Consider the following 18920-nt stretch of genomic DNA (forward strand, 5'->3'; position numbering starts at 1 on the left):
AAGGGCCTTTTTGGTACTGGATGGGGACAACAATAGCTGCAGCCTGGAAAGAGGAAAGAGCTGGGTAATGAAAGGGAAAGAAGTGAAACAAAGACACTCTCAAGGCACCTGCTTGTCCCCCACCTCCCCTTCTCCCCCGCCCCCAGCATTAGCAGAACAGCTGGTAGATTCCTGGCAGCAGCTGAGAACAGCATGGGAAGGGAAGTGAAACAAAATGCTTAGCTTGGATGAGAGCCTTTGCATTTTCTGGGTAAACACTGAGCTTGCAGCAGGAGGCTGCCAGGCAAGGAAAGTTGCCTGAAAAGGGCCTGGCTATGTGATGTGTTGACCTCATTTCTAGTCATCTGCTGCACTTAGGACGTGCCCCTCACTGTGGTATCTAGGCACCTTTCCCTGTCTGTTCCAGAGTTTTCTACAGCAGTCCTCATCTAGTGCCAGGAATTCGAGCTCTAACTGACCCCTGAAGGAAGCAGCAGCTTTCCTGCAAGAAACGCTCATTCCTGATGCTGCCACCCCAGTAGGACCAAAAGGCCACAAGGGCAGATTCTGCTGTCCTTATCCTGCTTCCTTCATGTCACACTTATTCTGGTCCAGCTGTAATAGTGGTAGGGCTGAAGTGCTCCCCACGCCACACAACTGCTTTGCTGAGGTATCTGCTTCCTTCTAGCCAAGCAAAATCACTTCAATGGCTAGGGTGGTGCTATGTGCAGTGTCATCCTCCCATGGAGACAGGTAAGATTTAAGGGACATAAAGGTAGCTTTACCAGTCCCTAAAAGCACTGAGAGCCACCATCTGGCTGGGGGAAGGGGGATAACCAGTACAGAAAAGGAAAAAGGGAAATGATTAGCAAAGGGCATAGAAAAGTTTATTGTAGACAGAGCTGATTAATGAGCTCCATACAAAGATTCAGAGAATATTGCTGCATGGTAAGAGGGAAAATGATGAACTGTGACTTGGTGATTCCTGCTAGAAAGGATTCGCCAGGCCTTTCTGGGCCAAGCTCAGCCTTCTGACCAACCCAAGCCCAGTGTTAGCACAAGGGGAGTTTCACCTAGACGACAGATTCATACAATGGCAAATAGCAGAAATGGGACAGCACTAGAAGGGCATGACCTAGTAATGAGACATCAGTGGTATGAAGACTCGGGCCCTCCTATCAGGTAGAACAGTTTCTGCAGGCCTAGAGACATTGTTTGTGCTACCCGCATGCTCAGAGGTCCGTGGTACCAATTGTCAGAGGAAGGCTGTATTCTGAAAAGAGACCCCAGATATCACTCCCGGAGATTTAAGCATGGAAACTTCCCCTACCCTCCCACATAGCTCTCACAAACTCTGAGGGGCCAAGCCTTCCCTATCCAGCTTCTTCACAAGGAGGTCGAGAGCACGCTTGAGATTTCTAGGCTCAGTGCACCTTTCTCTTTTTCAAATAGGCCCCAACAAATTTAATGGGGAACTGCTTTGGAAGTCATGATGGTGTCAGAGTCGGCCTGAGTGTCAGCTGATGAAGAAATACCTTTTCCAGCTCCCTACAGCAATGTGCTAAGGTAAGCAGGCTATTCTGGTCTACCACAGTAGTATGTACCCCTTGCCTCTGGTAGAGCAGCAGCATGTCTCACTGCAGCGTATGGTAAGTACACAGTTTGGGACACTGCACCCCAGCACCATGGCACCCCACTCTGAAGTACTTAGCTACAATCTTATGTCCCAATGATGCCCGGTGGCATTTTCCCTTCAGGGAAGTCTGCTACTCTGGGCAAAGGGATGGGAACGGAGTTGTTAACTTCTTGTTCTGCTCTGAGGCTCTGAAGCATGCGGCAACCATAAAGGTGATGTAACATGTCTTTTCGTGCTACACAGCTAGGTCAGCTGGAACAGGGATGGCTTCAAGGAAACTGAACCCAGCCAACTTGAGGATGAGTCACTGGAGTCGAGATCACAAAACAATCAACGTGTTTGTAGAGTGAGCAAATTCCTGTCTTCTCCCTTCAAGACAAGGTTATGGCTTTGCAAGGCTGATGTCTAGGCCGCTGTGGTGTTTGTCCTTATGTCCCACAAGTGTGGATCTGGCTTGTCTACATGTCGTTTGCTAGTGCACTTCCTGTGGTGGGGCTCAGATGCACTCTCGCTAGGCCGGGGCTCGGGTACAGGAGGCTCTCCGCTGCTCTTGCTTACAAACACAGCCGGAATCTTAGAAACCAGTTCCAACTCCTGCTCTCCATCACCGAGTCGCTGGCAACTGTTCCTTTTGACTTTATGCCCAGAATATAGATTCTTCTTCCCATTACCAGGGGCCTGAGCTGTGGACAAGGGGTGATGGCGAGACTTGCTCAGACTGTTCTTAGAAGTGCCATTAGGGGCAGCACTCCCCAGACGGGTCTGAGCCACAGGAATTTCATCCATGGATTCTGCAGACTCTGAGTGATAGTCAGCAGGAGGACCCGCTGCCTGGACAGAACCAATGCAGTTGGAGGGCACGGCAGCTCTGGGTGGGAATGCTGGCAGTGAGTAATGAAGGCTGTGGGAAGATGAGGAGGATGAAGAGGTAGCAGTGGTGGCTGAAAATTCTGAAGGAAAAATGAAAGGACAAAGAAAGCATCAGAAGACCTGGTGTTTTCTCTCCTCTCCAGAGAGCTCCAGAGGCAATTAAGATCCCCACCCCTCCTCTCCCCGCAGAATTAGAGTTCACACACACTTGCAGCTTATGCAAAAGCAGATATAGGAAGATGGAAAAAAGGCTGCATTCAGCAGTGAAAGAACACATACCTACAGCACTGCCAACCCCACACCACCACTGATTTCCCTTTCTAAGGCAGGTTAAGTTCCATCAAATCTCTTTACATGTCATATGTATGTAGAACATAGTTTCTCAACCTGTGGTATGTTTACCCCTGGGGGTACCCGAGACACAGGAAGGAGGTATGTGGACCCCAAAAACTCCCACAGCAAGGGGTGCTGCCACTCCTCCCACCACTGCCAGGTTTGTGTCCAGCCATTCGCCGCCAGCCCCCACCCAGGCTGGCCACAGGCTGTTCCAGGAGGGAGAAGGTGGGCACACATATACCAGTGCACTCCCCACTGACCCAGCCACAGGCAGGTAAGTTTCTTTCTTTATCCTGCCTGGGCTTGGAGCGGGGAGAGGGATGACAGAACAAGACCCACATAGTGCAGGAGGGAGTGCAGTAGGGGCAGGGTGCTGCCCTGCTCCCTCTTGCACTGTGGGGATTGCCCCGGGGCCCAGTTCACTGCATGTGGAAGAGAGCAGGCTGCCGTTGCAGGCTGGGGCTGGTGGCAGCACCGGGCTCTTCCCGGCTCTTGGGGTGGGCTGCAGTGATGGGAGGGAGGCTACTGTCACCCCAAAATTCACCGTAGCCCTCTCCAACCTGCCCCCCCAGCACTGCCGCCAAATGGCGGGAAAAGCCTGGTGCTGCTGCTGGCCCTCACCTATAGCCAGCCTGGGCTCTGGGCAGCTGTAGAGGGCAGGCTGCAAACAGCTGCACTGGGCTCCACAGTCCCGGCATCAGCTCTGTGCTGGTAGCGACTGCACGCGCACCTCAGAGCAGAGAGCGGGAATAGGGTCCGAGGCAACACAATCCTCCCCAACTCTGTGCTCTGAGGCACACATGCAGTCGCCGGTATGCAGTGGATGCCAGGGCTGCAGAGCCCGGTGCAGCTGTTTGCAGGCTGGCTACAGATGAGGGCTGGCAGCGGTACTGGACTTTTCCGGTCTGCGCTGCCTCAGGGCCCCCTCCCCCACCATCTGCTCTGAGGTGTGCAATGCCAGAGCCCAGGCTCTGGGTAGCTGCTGCCAGTCACAGAGCCCAGGCTGCTTGCAGCAGGGCTTGCAGCCTCCCAGCTGCCTTCTGGGAACAACCCAGGCTCCATAGCTGGCAGCAGCTGCCTCCTTGTCTCTCTCACCCTCTTTTCCTCTCTCTCGCCCAGGGGTGATGCGAAGGGGGTGCACGTGCATCCCCTGAGAGTGCTAGCCCACCTCCTGCCAGGCCGCACTCCCTGTTTAGCCGGCTGGCAGGGGGGCAGGTGGGAGCACCAGCAAAAGCAGCTGCACCACTTTCAGAAGGCCGCTTTTCCTCTCAAAACTATGGCAAAAAATTTGGTGTGCTGCGCATTGCACAGCACTTTAAATTCCCCATTAATAATTTGGGAAAATTTAAATTTCCCCAGTAATGATAACTGGGTTCAGCCCTCCTAGCTTTGGCCAACATCACCTCTAGCCCAGGTATATACTTGAGTTGTGCACCCCTGGTGTAAAAGGTGGCAACCCTACCCACACCAGATCAGACATCTGTCATCACAGCCTTATATACACAGCCCTTCTTCTAACATATGGCACATATTAGTCTATAAATATAAAATCCCCTAGAAAACTGAGTGTTGGGGTACTTATTAAAAATTTCAGAAGTTAGGGAGTACTTGCTACCTAAAAGGTTGAGAAACACTGCTATATCCTACAGCTGGGAAGTGTAATCAGGAAAGATAGTAGCAGGTAGGCCTTGCCTTGGTATGTTCTAATATCTAATATTGACACCTTCAGGAAACCTGTCATGCAAAAAGAAGAAACTCTGGGGTTGCAGGTCTCTGCAGCCTCATGTATAGTGACTGAGAAGATCTACTGGCCCTGCTCAGGGGACTGAGAGGAGAGAGCCAGAAGCACCAGTTTAATGTCAGAAATTCACAAACTTTTCGAGGGACTAAGGGAATGTGTGTATTTGCTGCTGCTGCTGCTATCCGGAGCCTCCCCCTGGGCCCACAAAAGGTAGTCCTTTCTATAGCTGAATGCCTAAGGTCTATTCCTTCCTCTAGCTAGACATGTCATGCCCCCCTCCGAAGATCCAGGGAGATGGGACAACAAGTTCTCTATCCTTGGTGCTGTTTTCAGTCTGGAAATCTCTCTCCCTCTGAACTCTTTTAAGGACAGTCATGTGGAAAGAGACAAAGGAAACACACTGGACTCACTTGTGGGGAAGCAGGGAAGGTGAGGGCAGAAGAAAAAAGCAGCAAAGATGTGGATATATGTATGTAATGGGGTCCTACCTCATTACTAAAAGGGGGGCAGCCCAGGGGTTACTGGCCCTCCCCAACCCCTGGGACAAGCAAATACAGGAAGGGAGCCCTAGAACAAAACAGCCACTCAACCCAGGTGGAAGTAGTAACTGACAGACCTGGGGTGGAAGTGGAGGATCGGGTGACACAGGAAGGGACTTACAAGCACAAGCCCCAAGGCAGAGGGACAGTTTGGCCACAGAAGCTGTAGGAGGCAGAACTCCAGGCAGAAGCCAGGCCTGGAAGCCCAGAAGCAGGACTTGGAGCTGCAGTGGAATGAAGAAAACCCTGCATCTTGAATCAGGAGCAGATAAGTAACTTGGGCCCTTTGGGTAAGGGTTTCCACAGGGCAAGATTAACCCCAGGAAGGGAACCTTTGAGTTTGGAGCAGAAATTCATGTTTTTGGGTTTTGTTTATACTGGAGGACTAGATTGTGGCTGTAGAGGTGGAGGAGACCACTGAGCAGAGTGTACAGGGACACCCTAAATCAGGGGTGGGCAAAATGCGGCCTGCAGGCCAGATGCGGCCCGCCAAGCCATTCTATCTGGCCCGCAGGGCCCCTAAAAAATTTAGAAAATTAATATTAATCTGCCCTGGACTGCCTGTCATGCGGTCCTCGATGGCTTGCCAAAACTCAGTAAGCAGCCCTCTGCCCAAAATAATTGCCTGCCCCTGCCCTACATCCTAGGTGCTGTTGACAGAAGGATTCTGGCTACAGATGGCAGGGACTGAGGGTGCAAGCCTAGAACTCGCCATGGGGCAAGGCACAGCAGAGACAGGGCACAGGCCCAAAGCCCTCCATGAGGCAAGGCATAGTAGAGACTGAGGGCAAAAGCCCAGAACTTGTGAGGGTGAGACCAGGGGCCCAGGGAGCTCAGAACTGCAAGACTATGGTCAGAGCTGGGACTCAGGAGCTTGGGGTCCTGGGACAGTGGACCCTAGGGTGAGGGGTCTAGCCTGAGTTAAGTGGGACAAGGCCAGAGAGGCCTCAGCCCAGACAAGGGCCTAGCATACAAAACCCCGTTTTGCCCAGTAGGGGCAGCCTCCTTTAAAAAATAAAAATAGTTCAAACTGAAAGGCAATGCATTAGTTCTGTTCTGATTCTTCCTGCAAGCACAACAAACACCAGCTGGTGATCATCATTGCTGGGAGGCTTCAACTGTAGCTACTTTGTGGAGCTGGCTGAGAACAGCCACTTCTCTCATGTGCTCTAAGACTAATTACAACAACAATCACCTTACCTGTCTTTAAGCTGCAAACAGATGTCACATTTATCCCAGGATAAACCAATTTATTCCAGGACAGAGGGCAAGCATACAGACATCCATATCTGTTGTCCTGGAATAAACGAATGCATGACGAATAGATCCAAAGAGGTGATACTTCCCCTCTATCCGGCGCTGGTCAGACCACAGTTGGAGTACTGCATGCAATTTTGGGCGCCGCAATTCAAGAGGGATGCGGATAACCTGAAGAGGGTCCAGAGAAGGGCCACTCGTATGGTTAAGGGCTTGCAGACCAAGCCCTAAGAGGAGAGACTAGAAAACCTGGACCTTTTCAGCCTCCGCAAGAGAAGGTTGAGAGGCGACCTTGTGGCTGCCTATAAATTCATCACGGGGGCACAGAAGGGAATTGGTGAGTTTTTATTCACCAAGGCGCTCCCGGGGGTTACAAGAAATAATGGCCATAAGCTAGCAGAGAGCAGATTTAGACTGGACATTAGGAAGAACTTCTTCACAGTTCGAGTGGCTGAGGTCTGGAAGGGGCTCCCAAGGGAGGTGGTGCTCTCCCCTACCCTGGGTCTTCAAGAGGAGGTTAGATAAGCATCTAGCTGGGGTCATCTGAACCCAGCACTCTTTCCTGCCTATGCAGGGGGTCAGACTCGATGATCTATTGAGGTCCCTTCTGACCCTAACATCTATGAATCTATGAATCTTTGAAATCCTAAAAGGGTTTCTAGGGTAAGAGGTTACAACAGTTTATCCCAGGATATTCTGAAGTACATCTGTACAGTAACCCTGGGACTGCATCATTGCATCAATGATAGAAAAGAGGCACTGCACTCAAATGCTGATTAGAAGAGCAATGTGTGTATACACCACTTATCATGGGATATTTTTGTTGTGGGACAAACACAAACAAAATTTATCCAGGAAGAAATGCAACATCTGTTCCTGGCCTTTAGTGTTACAAGTGTTTTGCACTTATCAAACTTCATTCCACTCTCTGCTTTTGTTTCATTGCCTTTCTCCCTTCTACCCAAATCTTTTCCTCTCTCCTCGCTTATACTCTTGACCTGTCCTCTTCTTTCTTTAGTCCCATCTTCCTCTGACCCTGCCATGCATTCCTTTCTTCACACTACTCCCTTACACTCTGGCTGCTTGCAGAAGTTAAAAAACAAAAACAAGAACTGTGATTCACTGGAAAAAGCCATGCATTATTTTGACCTGGCTCTGCAGTGTCTGTATAGATTGGGCGCTTCAACAGGGCTTTTTGGCGCTTTTAGCTAAAGCTGATTCAATCAGCTATTAGACAAAAGTGCCAAAAAAGCCCCACTAAAGTGTCCAATCTATACAGATGTCGGGTGAGTGGAGTCCAACTAAAGTGCAGCCTCTTCTGGACATGTGCAGGGCTCAGCACAGAAACGTGCTGAGTTTGAAGTAAAGCACTGTTGTTTTTTGGTTTTTTAATGTCTGCAAGCAGCCAAAATGCTTGGCTGCTTCATTCTCTTCCCACTGGATATTTCTCTCTTATTGTCAGCTTCAGTTGCTGGTGGTGGCTTTTCAATATTCTCTGTCTTTTAAAGTTGCAACTCCTCCTAAAGGCAAATAGCCCAGTTCATCCTTTTTCTTCCCAGCTCCTCTAGCCTTCTTTAGCATGAGATCTAATATCAAAGTCAGCACAGGAAAGAGAAGAAGGAATTAGCACCATGTGACATATTGGCTCCCTAGAGAGCTCAACTAGGGAACAGAAGCCTTATGATATTTGGTATTGCCTCACAGGGATTTTTATTTTTCATTTTAGTTTTCTTCTATCATTCTTTTTCAAATGTATCCTCATTAATTCCCTCAAATTTCTTCTAACGGCTATGGGAGTGGAATGGAGGGACTCAGTGGAGTACACTCACCTGACTGGGGAATGGCAAGAGGGGGCCATGGTCTAGAGTTGGTCTTGGATCTGTTGTTATCCTTTGCTGAGGAAGGAACTTTATGCACTTTCTTTTTCTTCTTCTTTTGCTGCTGCAGAAACAAGAAGCTCATGTGAAGAGATATCCCTTTCTTGACCCTAAGATGCTGTACTGACAGCTTTTGTAACTATAATCTCTGTTTAACTTTATTCTTCAAGTTGGGTTTATGCATGAACGATGTGACTGATTTTATTTTAGACTTTAGAACCGTCTCAGTACAGGCAGTGGTAGAGAATATGCATAATGTGAAAACTAGGGAGTAGACGGCATGTAATGTGTAAATGGTGAAGAGTTCAAGGAAACATGGAGAAGTGGAATGTGCACGCATTGTGTATATGGGGAAAGAGTAGATGAGATCAGTGGATGAATGTGTTTTTACTAGGGCTGTCAACCGATTAAAAAACATGATCACGATTAGTTGCACGATTAAAAAAATTAGTTGCTGTAAATCACAATTTTAATCTCACAGCTAAACTCAAAATTATGCGCAGAAAAACTCAATTTTGTAAAATTATGCAGGTACTTTGTATGGTTGGGCATAAGTGTGGGGGGAATTTGTGAAGGTCTGGCGGGGTTGTGTGTGTGTGGGGGGGTGTGTCTGGAGGCCATGGAGGAGTGGGATCCCACACACTCTGGCATGATGTAGGGTACTGTGGGTCAGGAGGGGCAGCAGCAGGGCTGAGGGAGGCAGTGGCTTGAGAGTGAGGGGCAGGACACAAGCATATCACTGCCCCCCCACAATCATATGCCTTTCCTCCCCCCAGTTTCCTTTTTTTTTTTTTTAACCTAGAAATATGGTAACCCAACAGGAATCCAATCCAGCTGCATATAGAGCAGTGCCTAGCTGGTACGTCTGTGGAGAGGAAGGGGCGGTAGGAGGGAATGGGGGGTGGGGAGCAGATTGAGGCCTTCAGACGAAGGGAAGGAATGGGGCAGGGGCTAGAATGAATGGGGCCCCAGAGCTGTGGGCAGCTTGTCCAGGGGCATGGGTAGGCATGGCTCCCCACCACTGCACACACCCCCAGAGATGGATTCGTGCATGGGGCAGAGGTGGGCTGCAGACTGGGGGTTCTGCACCCTGTTGAATTTGTCCCCAGGAGCCATGCAATGCCATGTTGTGCTTCCTGCCCCCAGGCAGGCAGGGGATATGGGGCACAGCCAACACATGGCTCCCAGGTCAAAGGTAGCAGGGTGCAGAGCCCTAGTTTACAGCAGGCATCCTGCCTCCACCCCACGACAATATCTGGTGGGCGTGTACCCCCGATGCCTCCCATGGAGGTGCGCACAGCAGCAGGGAGCCAGGCCCTTGGATGAGCCACCTGCGGCTCCATGACCCATCCCAGCCCAAGGGCCCCATTCACCCCAACCCCTGCCTCACTCCCTCCTTCACTATGGAGGCCTCAGTCTAACCCCTGCCCCCACTCCACAGACTTACCTGCTGGGCACTGCTCTACACAGTGCTGGGTTGCATTCCTGGCTGTATGCATGGTGGGGTTGCTCGTGTGAGTGTCTGTGAGCCCCTCCCCATCCCGCCTTCCTGCTGCAGCAGCCCAGAGCCCATGCCTGGGTTGCCCTGTGGTCTTCTGCACTGCCACCACTGCCCTGCTGAGCAGCCAGGAAGTGGCAGTGACAGTGGCAGAGCGAAGCCTGGGTGCTGGCTTCAAAACCAGGTGCACAATTAACTAATTAAAAAATTAATGCAAGAACCAATTAATGTATTAATCATGCAAGTTAATGGTTATTAACTGACAGCCCTAGCTTTTACATTCAAACTTGAAGAGGGAACTAGAAGAGAGACATATAGCACTACATATATCCAAGAAGACCACAAGCAAAGGGATCAGAATACAGAGTTACTTTCTAATTAAATGTCTAAAATACAAAGACATTAAAACAGAAGTTTCTCTTGGATCAGCAGAAATAAAAATGCCTCTCATTAAATATCAATGAGAAACAGCTGGGCATAAATCCTGAGAGAAAGAAGAGAACATCATGGTGTATTAGCTAGAGGTGCACCAATACATCAGTCTGATAGCGGATCAGCACCGATATAAATAAAATTTAATATATCGGAAATCGGCCATATCAGGCCGATAATTTGGCTGATAAATGGCCTGTGCATGCAGGCAGCGGCAGCGCAGCACAGGTAGCACAGCCTGGCAGCATGGAAAGCTGCCTCCAGTTGGTAAGTCTGGTATGGTGGAAGGGAAGGGAAGGGAAGGGAAGGGAAGGGAAGGGAAGGGAAGGGGCGTGGGGGGGCAGATCAAGGCCCCCCCATGTGTGGGGCTGGGGCAGGGGCTGCTCAGTGTGGGGCTGGGGTGGGACAGGTGCGGGATGGAGCGGCAGCTCATTTGGGGGGCGTGTGTGTGTGTGTTGTGGGGGGGACAGGTGCCGGATGGAGCAGCAGCTCATTCGGGGGGGGGGGGCGTGTGTGGGTATGGGGGAGGTGGGGGTGGCTCCAGCTGCCATGCACCACTGAACCAGGAGCCGCTGGTTCAGTGGTTCATCCGGTGCTCACCTGCGGCTACTGTCCCTTACAAATTCTTTCTGTTTTATTCTGGAAACAAGCAGTGTTTGATGCCAATAACATGTTATGTATTGAGTTGAGTGTGGAGTGAATTGGGGAGAGCGCATACATGCTTTGTATGTTTGAGATGGGTTGAATTCTTGGGATAGGACAGTGAGACATAAGTATTGGGTTACTGTGCATATGTGTTGTTTGGGAAAGAGGGAAAATATGCATTTGTGTTCCCATTTGCCCACATGAGATAGGGAGTGTAGGTGACTGGAGGGAGAGTGTGTGTGTGCATGTAAGATATAATGAAATAGCATTAACATAACTAGGTAGGTCTGTAGCAAGGCTTCCCACTTACCTGTATGTGGACAGTGGACAGAGGAGCTGGGGGTTCAGAAGGAGAGTTGGGCTCAGGGTCTGGTCCATCATTGTGGGGGGACAACTTTGAGAAGCTAAAATGCATGAAGAATACATCAGATGCTCCTGCTCTCTTAGCCCCAGTTATCTCATTGGTTTTCGTTTGTTTTTGAATGACCTGTCTTTAACCTAGCTGGGTGAGCAGCAGCTCTTTCCTTGCAGAGTGTGCCCAGAGGGGATTGTGGGACAACTTGTCCTCCATTCTCAGGGTACTGTTCTGTGGAACTGTGCAGGGTTCCATCTGGTTTCCCCTGTGTTCAACATGCCCATGGGATTGCTAACAGGGTTAATGATAGGCAAGTGTTCTGATGCTTTAACTAGTACCCAGATTTTAATTTCCATTACACTTAATCCAGCCCAGTACTTAGTGTTGGAGGATAACTGAGGGGTGGATGATAACCAGTTGTTTGAAGTTCAATCCCAGTTAGACCAAGGTGAGTCAGAGTTGGCAGAAGGAATCAGAAGATAAGGAAAGGCTATTTTCCCTTTGATATAAGGCCTGGGCCCATTTGTTACTTGGGTGGACTTCCACCTGCTGTTGTCAGATCACACTGATACAAGTGGAAACTGAGGTAGTGAGAACACCAGAGACAAAAGGCAGCTGGAGCTTTAGACTGACTTTCGGCTCCAGGTTCCTGTGCACAGAGCTTTTAGAAGGTAGATCATTTTATGGTGCTGAGTGCTGACAGACTATATGCTTTTTACATCCCATAGCTGTCAAGAGAAGAGAGAGCTCCTTCTAGGTCTGCCTTTGCTCTTAGATAGTTCACTTACATACTACTTCATTTTTTAGTATAGTGGGTATGTTTAGAATCCTGGAAGTCTTATATTGATCTAACGGAAGAATTTTATATTTGGCTTTGTGAAAGTTTACCAGGAAGCCTAGTGTCAGAAGAGCTGCTAAGAAATATTGGCCTGCTTGCAGCACCGTGAAAACACAGCTATGTTGCTTCCAATCTGGAGCTGGTGGGTGCAGAGTGCTGTGCCACATCTTGACAAAGGAAGTTTATGGTATGGCCACACCTTGAGTCTCCTAAGTAACTTTGTCTCAAGAGGGTCCAAGCAGGGAGTTTTGCTGGATGATTTCCTCCACAGCACACACCATACCTGTAAATCCTTGTATTGTTAGCTGTACTTACTCTCTCCCTGAGGTTACTGCTGAAGAATCCTCCACCTGAATCTCTGGGTCGGTGTAGCCAAGGTTAGCTGCATACAAATCCACCTCCTAAAAAGTAGATGAATTTAAATTACCAAAACAATAATGGTGTCCAAGTTAAGAACATACATTATCAAGATTCTAGGGGTTTCCCCTCTCAATCATTAGCCAGAAGGAAGGTTTTTGGCATGCGCAGCTAAGCAGAAAACTATAACATATTAGAGGGGTCTGTTTAATGAGATGAAAGAGAATAAAGGCTGAGCTAGTCATAAATCCATAACGTGTGAAATACTGACTGAACCAAAAAAGACTGAGACTAGATTACAGGCTAGTCACAAAGGTACTATAAATACCAGTTCAGTTGAATTGGAACCCTATTAAAGAATCCCTTGAAATTGTTTTGCTAGCCCCAAACAGCTCACCTAGAGAAAAGGATTTACTACAGCATTAAATGAAAACACTTCTATTGATTCAGCACTGAGATTGTAATTCTTTCCTTTGCTATCTAGGACTCAGAGTGAAGGCTCTCTCTGTTCCCTTGCACGAACATTCCCTGATGCAGTCTAGCAACACAACACTTGCTCTCAAACACTGCAGTGTAGAATACACATTATTGTCCTGGATGTATATGGCTCTACACACGTTCCTGAATTTTAAAATTACATAATGACATCCAGGTACAAAAAGGCTCAAGTCATAATTTTTTTTAAATCCAAGTAACTAGATTAAAGAAAAGTCCCCTCTATCCTCCAAAAATGATCCTACAACTAAGATGGTGAGGGTACAAAGATGCCGATTAAAAAATACCCAGCAAAGAGGACAAATAGTACAGTACTGCCTTGGCTGAGGCATCGCAGTTCAGAATGCTTTTTCCAGCCTATTTTAAACCAATGTAACTGCCAAGCCCTTTTTCTGCAAACCCAATTTATTTTTTAGTTTGAAGAACCGAAAATTACTGGTCACTTTGGAAACCCTTGACCTGAATGCTTAATGCTTTGATATTGACTTATCTAATGGTTAAATGCATGCCGAGCTGCAACGTTTTGGAGTTGTCCCCTGCCCCCGGCCCCTTTTCTGCTACATGTGTCAGGGTGCTTTTAAGCCTTCCTCGGAGGCACTGGATGCTGGCTGCAGCCAAGGCTGGGGATTGTGACTGGCATGTGCAAATACTCCGGCTGGGACTTAAAGCCAGAGGCTCATAGCTAAAAGCCAGAGGATCCTGGCTTGCCCTCTGCTCAGAGTGAGACTTGTATTTGGGGTCAGGAAGGAATTTTACCCCCGGTCAGATTGGTGTGGAGTGTGGGAATTTTTGCTTTCCTTTCCAACATGGGGCATGGCTCTTGACCTGGGATCTCTTGACTGTACATCAACAGCCTTTTATAGAAGCAGGATGTTGGCTGCTGTGGTTCCCCTGCTTTACCTGTGGCAGGTCAGGGTGTTATGTCTTGTGTTGTGTCCAAGTTGACAGTAGTTTTACAAAGAGTTTAGATTATGGATTTGTATAGGATAGTCTGGATATGGATGATCCTGCCTCAGGCAAAGGGGTTAGAATAGATGACCTGCAGGGGTCCCTTCCAACCCTACTTCTTTATGACTATATGACACCTGTTTGAAGATGGAAAAACATCTGTGTAGTAGTTAGGCCACAAGCTTGACTTCAAATGGATGAACAAAGCATGATATATATTTGTATGAAAGAAGAAAGTTAATTCCTAAACAATAACTTTCCCATCATTATTTGTATAAGATGGTTTCATATATTTGAGGCCTGTTTTTTTCTGGGGTTTTAACAGTATCATTCCTAAACTTCCTGGATTGTGCAAAAAACTTTCAGCAAATGCATACTGTGAGGAAGATAAATCAATAGAAATGCATGTGGTTACCATTTATTAAAACAATTAAAATATCAGTTATATAAATTGAACAAATTATTGATGTTTCTAGGAAATACAAACATGTATTTATTCAAAGGAAATTCATTTCCTTCGAAAGACTTGAATTTTTAAAATAATCCAAATGTCTCTTCTCCTTTTCTTTCCATTTAGCTAATTTCCAACATACATCCCCCAGGTGTTACCTGTCAGCTCTGTGCTCCCAAGGGAGCCCTGGCACCCAGCTTGCTGGACTTACAAAGGACTTTTTCTATTCCTGCCCCTCCCCCCCCCCCCACACACACACCCCCACCTCATCTAACCAGAACTAAGCAGAAGAAAAGTTTAGGCATCTTAGGCTGTACATGCCCCAGTCCCAGTATGGGAGGCCTATTTAAACTTGATTGGCTAAAACTCAGTTGCTGGGTTAGGGCATGCTGAGGCAAGAAACCAAGTCAGAGTGGGTATGGGCAACATCTGAACAATGGTTAAGGGCTCATCACAACATCCAGCCCATTGGAGCCCTGACCACAAATGCTGTCATACTTTTCCTGGGATGACTGGTGAACGTCCTCCCCACAAAGTTTATGAACACTCCAAGTAATCCCCTTAAGTATGTTAAAAGACTACAGTAAGATCTGAAAGTCATGCTAAACTGAGGCTTATTCACAACAGGTAAAATACAAAACACTGATGCTGACTTCACAGTGCAAGCATAGCTAGGCCATCTGAGAAGAAACAATGTGGTATCCCTTCCAGTATATCTTCTGTACTCAGAATAATTTCAAGCTGACTCCTAGGTGTCTGGTTACTCCTTAAAATGTTATGTTTTTCCTGGTTGTTAATCAGTTTCTTGAGATGCTCCAAACCAGATAACCCCTTGTCACTGAAAAAGGTAATTCATTTAAATTGAAACTGTTTATATAACAGGATTTTCTCTGTCAATTATGGCTTGGGACCCTCTTGATTTACACAATTAAAAGAATGCTTTGAAAAGGCTAGACTAAGGGCATAAGAAAGCTGTAAAGTAGCAAACAGTGTACTTCAAAAAGGAGAAATCTCTCTGACACCATCCGCTGTTGTTCTCGAGAAACTGGGATAAAAAGGTAGTCTCTTTTGGTTGCCTGTTTAACCTTCAACGATCGTGTTAGGAACTTTTCCGGTCAACAAAACACTCAAGTGCCTTGGAACGGTGAGATCCCAGCTCTTGCTCTCTCTTTCTCTTTCTCTCTCTCTCATTTTTTTTCTCTCTAGGCATAGCTTTCTGAACCTGAATTTTATAAGTTAAGCTTGAGTTAGGTTTCCCCAAATACTCAATTAAAACAGGGTAATATTGTAATTGTTTTTGTTTGTTTTCCCTTGCATGTCTGTTACTACTAGTACCATCATAAATTCCATATACTTAGCAATAAATAACTTCTATAGTCAAACTGGTGGTAACTGGGTGAATTTTTCCTTTTCTACTTCCCCTTCCCCACTTGCTCTGCAGCAATGCTTCTTTTACCTAAGCCAAAGATCCCTATAAAGCCCAAAAAGACTGTGGGTTCCACTCATCAAGAGGCTACCACTACTAGAACAGTTAGGACAAAAGATTGGGACATGCTGAGTTTGAGACACATTAGGGGATCAGCTTGTATAGGCTGATTGACCCAGTTTGGCTCAGACATGCCCTAATGAACTGCAGGGTGGCCCATGAGGGTGTCAGCTGGACACCCAGCCAGATTCAGAAGTATTCTGTTTACCTGTGTGCTTGTATCTGACTGCATTTTATTGTTACCTTAATGAACTGATTCCTGGCATATGAGGGTGTCAGCCTGTACATGCTGATCAACAGGTCAGGGTCAGGCTTGCCACATTAGTGTGTGTGTGTGTGTGTGTGTGTGTGTGTGTGTGTGTGTGTGTGTGTGTGTGTGTGTGTGTGTGTGTGCGTGTGTGTGTGTGCGTGTGTGCGTGCATTTGACTGATTTAGTGGCTGGAGGAACCCAGCCCCATTGAAACTGAGTCCTGCAAGATAGCGCCATTGGGCGTGAGGACTTGCAGAAGGGAGAGATACAGCTTCATATAAAAACACAAGTAATACAAGGAGCACAGGAGCTAGGGGAGCTAAGGATTTCTAGGTTCACATCAAAGTTTAAAAAAGGCGAGTTACTACTCTATTCTGTTTGTTCGTGTTTGTCTATGATTGCTATGTGGGGAACAAGAAGAATCTGGTGGGTCAGCATTTCACATAACAGTGTTACAAAGCATCTTAGCTTGTATTGCTCCCCAAATTACTGGCTGGAGCACTAAAATGCAAAAATTATTTCCTCTTTTTTACAGGTTGATACATGTGCTTCAAAGACATGATGTTCACATACAATTTTGAGTAGGGAATAAGGATGCACTTGCAGAATGTGGGAACACCTGCTAGTGGGGAGATCCTCAATGCACATGTACATACACACCCCTCCTGTGTATTCAGATAGATTCTCTCAATGTCAACTCAAATCTGATAACTATCAGACTGATTACAACTGGAGCTCTGTTAAGCTTGTAATGGTCATGCCAAGAAAAGCTTGATGAAGGGAAGTGCTAAATACCCTCTGTTGTGTGTTCAAATTTAGAAATCTTTAGAGGGAATAAAAAAGTATCCATGGAAAGCTTAAGTCTGCATATTATGCAAGACATTAGTTCCCTTTAACCCCCTATAAAATAAGCCCTGAAAATCATAAACAAGCCCATACACAGCAGCAGAGGAACAGCAGGCAAATGTCTTCAAACATATATTTTACATTAGCATTGGAGGCAATTCGTGTAATTAATATTTTATGAAACATCAAACTGATAATGCAGCTGCAAGGGCCTAGTCAAAAACACAAGAAACCTCTCAATTCTTGACACAATTTGTGGCATACGGAGGCAGTATCCCAATGCATGATAACCCCACCACATAGGCTATGACACTCTCCAAAATGTCTCTCCCCACCTTTGGGCCTAGTCTGCAATACAAATTTTCTGGCAGAACTCCAGTGCACTCACACTGAAGCTCCCTGTAGTAGCAGAAGGCTCCTTTCTGCTAGCAGTTACACCACTTCTGCCAAGCACAGCAAAGCTTCTGCCACCATCCAGACTCATGCACAGGTAGACATTCCTCAAATTCTGCTGGTTGCTGTAGTCCCTTCAGCACAGCCATCTCCCCTGGATGCCCTTCACACTCTGACAGCACAGCTGCTGAAGCAACCAGAAGTATGCAGGTGCATCTGCTTGGTCACAGCAGCTACCTTTTACCATCAAAATTTCTGGATGCTGAGCTAAGTGAGCATAGACAGGGCCTTGTTCTCTAATTCCAGATTTCAGTTAAAGGCTGTAAGGCTGGCTAGCTATTCTTGGGATATTAGCTACACTCCTTTATTTTACCTAAATGGTAAAATTGTTATTTGGTTTTTAACAAAATGATTTCCCGTGGCTTTTCTGCTCCTGGAGCCTGTCACGGCTCTGTCACTGCTGCTCCCTTACAACCTGCAGCATCACCTGGCAGTCCTTTCTGGATCCCACTCACTCAGATCCACCAAATGCTTCAAAACCTTGCCTTCAGCATCTGCTTAACAATCTGATCAGAGATTCTGAGCACATGGAAAGGCAACAAACTAGACTGTGGAAGAGCAGAGCCTTTGTTTGAAGGAAAGGCTGAAAGCGCAAGCAGTACCTGACTGGGTCTCACTTGAGGAGGACAAGACTCTAGTTGTTTGTTGGCCTCTTTCATCTCTTGGGGGGGACGCTGCTGCATGATGTACTCATAGGTAGTCAGTTTGCTCCACACTGGGAGGAAAGAAGAAGGAATTTCAGTGTGTGGAACTCTGCTTGCTTTCTCATTAAGAACATTATGGTCACTGCACAAGAATATCTCAAACAATTAAGTTAGTAATTAACTGCATTTAAAACCACCTCAAAGCATTAAAAAGCACTGTTAAGTAAAAGGGGTGTAGGTTGTAGCTGTGTTGGTCTAAGGACATAAGCAGACAAGGTTCTTTGGGTGAATCTGATATCTTTTATTAGACCAACTCAAATAGTTGTGAAAACAAATTTTAAGCAAGCTTTCAGGTTTAAAAACCCTTTGTCAGGCTGAGGAAGTTCCTGCAGTTGGTGTGTGCTCTTCCTGGATGAAATAAAAGATATCAGAATCACCCAAAGAACCTTGTCTGTTAAGTAAAAGACAAAGATATCTTTCTGGCTATGCATTAACTCATCTTGTACTTTCATAATCACAGCATTTTCATATAATACAACATATCATCATATCATTTTTTTTCTAAAATCTTAGGTATACTGGTCATGTCTTACATGCATAAGTAATTAGTGTACACCAGAAAAAGGTAGGAAGTCTCTTATGTTCCAGATGTCCAGGGAATGAAGTATGCCTTTTTAACACCTCATTAAAATAGACAAGAGTAAAATTTTCAAAAAAAACCTGTAAGGGCCAGATCCAAAACAGGACCTAAATCCCACTTTAGGCAACTACAGTCCATGCTCAAAACCCTTGCTGATGCCCAACCATAGAAGTGCAAAAAAAAGTTCACAGGTGCCTCAGGCTTTGATCTTATCATTTTCTAGGTGGTAAGAGTAGCATCTTAGCCTTGACAGTGAAAGCGTCTACACATGCCCCCCATGGTGCAGTTATTGCTAGCCCAGCAGATGAGGGCATTCGCTCCCATCTTCCTTAAGGGGTTCTTGTAGC

The 18920-nt window shown here is 46.8% G+C and overlaps 1 protein-coding gene across 4 annotated transcripts in view; it reads right to left on the minus strand.

Annotated features, from left to right (window-relative positions):
• Positions 1-844: 844 nt before the first annotated feature.
• The window catches only part of ZDHHC1 (zinc finger DHHC-type containing 1), a 47391-nt gene continuing 29315 nt past the window's right edge, over positions 845-18920 (minus strand). For 3 of the 4 annotated variants that reach the window (XM_014595364.3, XM_019490979.1, XM_014595366.3), the window contains 5 exons: positions 17892-18004; positions 12319-12404; positions 11121-11214; positions 8188-8299; positions 845-2565 (listed from right to left, as the gene is read on the minus strand). In XM_014595364.3, the coding sequence (XP_014450850.1) occupies positions 2021-2565; positions 8188-8299; positions 11121-11214; positions 12319-12404; positions 17892-18004 (950 nt within the window). In that variant the 3' untranslated portion in view covers positions 845-2020. The remainder of the gene's footprint in view (positions 2566-8187; positions 8300-11120; positions 11215-12318; positions 12405-17891; positions 18005-18920) is intronic. The other variant, XM_019490980.1, reaches the window with a different exon arrangement.

The sequence above is a fragment of the Alligator mississippiensis genome, chromosome 10 (assembly GCF_030867095.1).
Source record: "Alligator mississippiensis isolate rAllMis1 chromosome 10, rAllMis1, whole genome shotgun sequence".
Taxonomy (NCBI): domain Eukaryota; kingdom Metazoa; phylum Chordata; order Crocodylia; family Alligatoridae; genus Alligator; species Alligator mississippiensis.